Source organism: Nematolebias whitei, chromosome 13 (genome assembly GCF_014905685.2).
Source record: "Nematolebias whitei isolate Nwh7 chromosome 13, NemWhi1, whole genome shotgun sequence".
Lineage (NCBI taxonomy): Eukaryota > Metazoa > Chordata > Actinopteri > Cyprinodontiformes > Rivulidae > Nematolebias > Nematolebias whitei.
The window spans coordinates 17,505,976-17,511,687 of record NC_056510.1 but is presented as its reverse complement, the minus strand read 5'-3'; the positions used below and the strand labels follow the sequence as shown (position 1 = coordinate 17,511,687).

At 40.3% G+C, this 5,712-nt stretch overlaps 1 protein-coding gene across 1 annotated transcript in view; it reads right to left on the bottom strand.

The window, feature by feature from the left end:
* The window catches only part of arsh (arylsulfatase H), a 15,899-nt gene that overhangs the window by 8,042 nt on the left and 2,145 nt on the right, over positions 1-5,712 (bottom strand). Inside the window, exons 5-6 of the mRNA XM_037686142.1 lie at positions 4,191-4,393; positions 3,177-3,397 (exon numbers count right to left, since the gene is read on the bottom strand). Of these exons, the coding sequence (XP_037542070.1) occupies positions 3,177-3,397; positions 4,191-4,393 (424 nt within the window). The remainder of the gene's footprint in view (positions 1-3,176; positions 3,398-4,190; positions 4,394-5,712) is intronic.

Here is a 5,712-nt window from a genome sequence, read left to right as displayed (position 1 = left end):
GGGGGTAAATTATTGTGTCGATAATAAAAATCAAGTTTACCGGTAACTTGTTTTTAAGGATTTTTGTCTCAGATTATTATTTTGGACTGAACTTTTCTTTAAAATGAAAACTGAAATAAGAACTGCACTTTGCTAAATAAATAAAAACAAACAGCCTAATTAACCTCTAGTTATTCAATACAATCAGAGACAACATATGTTCAAACACATTTAGTCACAATTATAAAGACTAATTTGTGAATTTTTTTTTTTTTTTTGTAAATAAACATGATTGATCAAAGTTCAACATTATAATGGTATTGACAGCAATGAGCCTATTTTCACAATATATATAAATTATATACTTAAAAAACAACTATACAGTTTATTCTGTGCAAAAAAGCACAAACAGGTATTTTGCAGGAAAAACAAAACAAATTTATTTTTAGTGGTGACGTAATTTAAGCACAGTATTAGTGAATTAGTGTTTTATCTTCATTGATGCTGAATTTTAAAAGGGTTTCCTGCTGTGATTTTTTTAATTTTATTCTTAAAAGCTTGAGTGGTTTATAGTTACTTGAATGCAATGCTTCTTTGTGTTAATATTTTGGTCTTCTTCACTATAATTATTTGTCTGTCTCGTTTGACTTGAATCAGTTATTTTTTCCATATCTCAATGACATGTTGAAGTTGCATATCATCAGTTTATTATTGTGGGGTGTCCCACTCTGATCAGCTCATCTCAACAATTATGTCTGACCATTTGACCCTAATTTAAGATGAGACCTCATTCATCTGGCTTACTCTAATCACTTCTATTGGGGTCGTGTGTCATCTGAAGAATAACAAATGGTACACTGATGTCCTCATGAGGTACATGAGGGATTAGAATAGTGAATGTTTGTAGTTTTAGAGACAATCGTTTCATTTTCTTTCCTTTTTTTTTATTTACCCTTTATTTATACAGGTAATCTTGAATCAAGAGGACTCATTTTCAAAAGAGACCTGTTTTTGGGAGTAAATGGTGGGGGTTAAGGGCCTTGCTCAGGGGCCCAGAGAGGGGCAAATGAGGGTGACGGCAGGTGAGGGTGTTTCACCTTTTCCACCCACATTTTGATGTTGACGGTATATATATATATATATATATATATATATATATATATATATTTTTTTTTTTTTTTTTTCCTTTCAGCTTCTCCCTGTGTTAAGGGGTGCCACAGCGAACTAAGTCACACGAAGACTTGGCAGTTATCTTTACGCCGAATGCCCTTCCTGATGCAACCACCGAGCTACCACAGCCCTCTGTGTGGAGCAAAGGGCTGCTATCTAGGACACCCGGAGGAGCAGATGGTGGGTGTTAAGGGCCTTGCTCAAGGGCCCTGAGTGGGGCGAATGAGATATATATATATATATATATTTGAAATGGCACCCAATTTTTGATATTGATCTTTCTTATGCCTAGATGTAGCCACAGACCAAAATGTATGTCAGCATGTTGCTTATATTTGAAGTTATCAAGCTCCCATCATGGACAAATGGGGATGGGGAACAAAAAATGGAGCCCACTCTCCACACCATGCAGGAAGCTGTCTCTCTGTCTAATCAACATGGAAATGAAATAAGTCTTGAGTCACAACAATTGCAAACTTCTGTCTACAAACTTCTGTCTTCAATCACACTATCCTAGAGCTATTCCAGTCTGGCTTTAAACCTCTCCATAGCACTGAAACTGCCCTACTGAAGGTTTTTAATGACATTTTCGTATCCACAGATACCGGTGATTCTGTGCTGCTTGTCCTATTGGACCATACAGCCGCTTTTGACACTATCAACCATGATATCCTTATTGCTAGGTTGGAGCAGTGGGTGGGCATCACAGGGTCAGCCCTCAATTGCTTCAGATCCTACCTCACTGACAGATCTTTTTGTGTCTCCATCAAGGATTTTAGTTCTGCAGCGGCAGAGCTTAAATGGGGGGTTCCGCAGGGGTCTATCTTGGGTCTCCTCCTATTCTCTTTATACCTGCTGCCACTTGGTGCTATTTTTCTGAAACACAACATACCCTTTCACTTCTACGCCGATGACTGTCAAATTTACTTCCCCCTAAGACACAATGGTACATGCTCTATTCAACCTCTGCTCGACTGCCTGGCTGACATCAGGGACTGGATGGCTTTAAACTTCTTAAGTTTCAAAGAAAAGAAATCTGAAGTCATGTTGTTCCCTCCCAACGATACGATCACAAATCACTGCATCAACCTCTCTGCTCTAACCCTGTCAGAAAAACAAAGAGTCACTAATCTGGGAGTGAAAATGGACCCTTCCCTGAAACTTAACAATCATGTAAACATGATTGTTAAATCATGTTTCTTCCAACTGAGGCGGCTGTCTAAACTGAAGCCCATATTATCCAAAAATAACCTGGAGACAGTAATACACACATTCATTACATCTAGGCTTGATTACTGCAATTCACTCCTGTTTGGTATCAGTCAGACCTCCATTGCACGACTACAACTGGTCCAGAATGCAGCAGCCTGATTTTTAACCAGTACAGGCAAAAGAGACTATATTACTTCAGTTTTGGCCTCACTGCACTGGCTACTGGTTCACCTTGGAATCCAGTTCAAAATAATCCTGTATGTCTACAAATTGCTGAATTGGCTATTCCAATTCCCCCCCCCACATCTCTCTGATTTGCTACAGCCATATGTTCCACCATGTTCCACCATGTTCCCTGAGGTCAGCGGACCAGTTGCTCCTCACAGTTCCAGAAACCTGTCTTAAGCACAGAGGTGACAGGGCCTTCTCTGTAGCAGAACCAAGATTTTGGAACGAGTTACCTCTGCTTATCAGACAGGCCCCCTCCCTCTCGGTTTTCAAATCCCATTTAAAAACTTACTACTATTCAGTAGCTTTCAACACCAGAGGATCTGTGTTTTGAACCTGTTTGCTTCACACAGGTTAGTCGTCATATTTATTATCTGCATTGTTTTTATGTCTATATTCTGATTTACCTCATTTTGTATATTGTTTTGTGTGTTGCCTATTTTTCTGTCTGTACAGCACTTTGGTTGGCCTTGTCGCTGTTTTAAGTGCTCTATAAATAAAATGGTATGATATGGTATGGTATTGCAATGGTACCCCCACCCCAGCCTCACAGTTTGACACCCACTGGTTTACCTCAACATGCTCACCTCTTTATAAAATCTTGTGCTTCTCCCAGCAGTCTTTCAGGCAGCGTCTCCAATGTCATGGGCTGTTCAATCACATTTTGGTCCCTCATAATGATGCAGTTCCAGATGTTTACGAACTTAAAAGGCACAACCCACATGGCAGATGCTACTATACTGAGAAAGAAAAGCAGCACCAGGAGCCACAGGCTAACTTCGAGGAGGCCAACAACATGGACAAACACCTGAAAATGAACACAGAATAAATGATACAACCTCCTTTTGTTTTTGTTTTTTTACTGTGGAATATTGACACCATAATACTTATGATACTGTGACTGAGTCAGATTCCCAATATATTCCACGATAAACCTTTTGCATGACAAAAGAAATTAAGATGGGTAATTAATTCCATCGTGTGAACATATTAAAGCAACGGGTCCTTTGATCACACATGCAGTTTGTGTAAAATTTATATGAAGCTCTTAAAACAGAGTTATTTGTTATTTTCAACAGAAAGCACTCCAACTAGCTGTAGTTCTTATATCTCCCTATAAATTTCTCCTCATTAGAGCTAAAGTTTTTTTTTCAAGCCTTTTTTTTCCCCCTCTTTTGCTTTGCTCTACCTGTGGCACAGCTGGTTCCCATTTATCCCACAGGCACCTTTTGCTAGCCAAGTATCTCCTGAATTTAACTTTCAACATTGTGCTTTCCCGCGAGGCAAGTTCCAGGTTGGTGTTACTGTGAGTTTCACAACTGCTGCTTCTGTTCTCAATCTTCTTTCAAAGCCTTCGGCATGCGTCTCAGAGATTCCGCATCGGCTGTGTTACTGTGGAGTTAACGGCACAACAACTCATTGTTTTTGAATTTCTTCCTCTTTTGTTCTGCAACAAAAGATCTGTTTTGTTTTAGTTTTCAAATCCAATTTTCTCAGACTGGATGCCTCTGAAGTCATGTTTATTTTCCAAGTGTATCTGTTTTGGTTAAAATGGTGGAAAACAAAAGGAAAAAAAAAAACTACAACGAAATTAAACCAACCATTGTGAAAAGTCCAAGTCCAAGCAACAAGGTCAGATTCTGGAGTGAACGTTGTAGGTCCACCAGCATTTCACTGTCTGTACCAGGCTTGCAGTCACTGAGCAGTGTAAATGGAAGACCATAGAAGTAGCTGAAGCCATGCTGGTTCGGGTGATGGCAATGATCCCCTCTGCGTTCACAGTTCAAACCCAAGTGCCATTTACCTAAAGATACACAGAGTGAGTATAAACAAGCAATATTTTTATTAATTTTTATTTAACCAGGCTAATCCCATTGAGATCACAGATCTCATTTGCAAGGGAGGCCTGGGCCTGAAGGCAGACTAACATGCATGTTTTTGGTCTGTGTGAGGAAACCGGCATACCCGGAAAAAACCCACGCAAGTACGAGAAGAACGTGCAAACTCCACACAGAAAGACCCCAGGTCCAACCAGAGATTGTACCCAGGACCTTCTTCCTGTGAGGCAACAGTGCTAACCACTGAGCCGTCGTGCTGCCAATGTGCCAATATGCTGATGTCCCCTGTCGCTGAGGGATTTGAATAGTGAGTGAGTGCAGTTTTCAGGATGAGTGCAAGCAAACATCAATGTTTGTGGTTGAAGACATTTAAGTGGGTATGTGTTATGCTATGAATAAGAAGAGGAGGTAGTTTTTTTTTATGTCCTAGACAGGATTGAAGAATCCTGGGGAAAGGAGGGAGCAATTTTATCCACCACCAAGTGCAATCAGGGCTTAATGTGTAAACCAATCAATGCTGGAACGCAAATAGCCAGTGGGCTGGTGGAAGGGGCACTCTGGGGGTCCTCCCCCAGAAAATTTTGAATAAAGTAGATGTGATTTCTTGCATTTTGGTATATTTTAACAGGTTGTTAAACATCCTACATTTACCTACAAAACACTCCGCTTCTGTTCAGAGAAGTTCAGAACCGAGCTAGACTCTATCCCTGCTTGTTGTTGTTCGACTCCAAATGTGAACCTCCAGGCACCTGCCTGAAGCTGTCTGTGAGCTCCTGCCCACGTATCACCACCTGGTTAGTTCGGCACTCACCCACATCGCTCTTTTAGGGGCAAAAATATTTTTTAAGTGTAGACGCGGAAATACTGTACTACTTGAAGAGGCAGTTCAGTTCGTGTGCTCATAACTTGTGGCTGTTGTGTTTAAAAGTAGTGTTTATGTAATTATATTCTGTTTAAGTTTTATTCCTTCAAGGCAGTCATATTTGTTAATTCCTTTATTACTGAGAGTTACTAAAGCTGAGCAACCGGAATGTAGCCGGTCAAAGTAAGAGAGTTCCCGGATCCAGTTCCAGCAGGATCCAGGTCAAATTAAGCACTGGGTGCAATGGTGGAGCCAGGGAGTGGTCAAAGTGACCTTGGCCACCATAGATTAATTTTTAGCCACCCCACCTGCCACCCCAATCATTTGAGGAAATTAATACATTTAAGCGATATAAAACCTAGAAAGCATAGTTTGTTCAAATGATTGGGGTGGCAGGTGGGGTGGCTAAAAATTAATCTATGG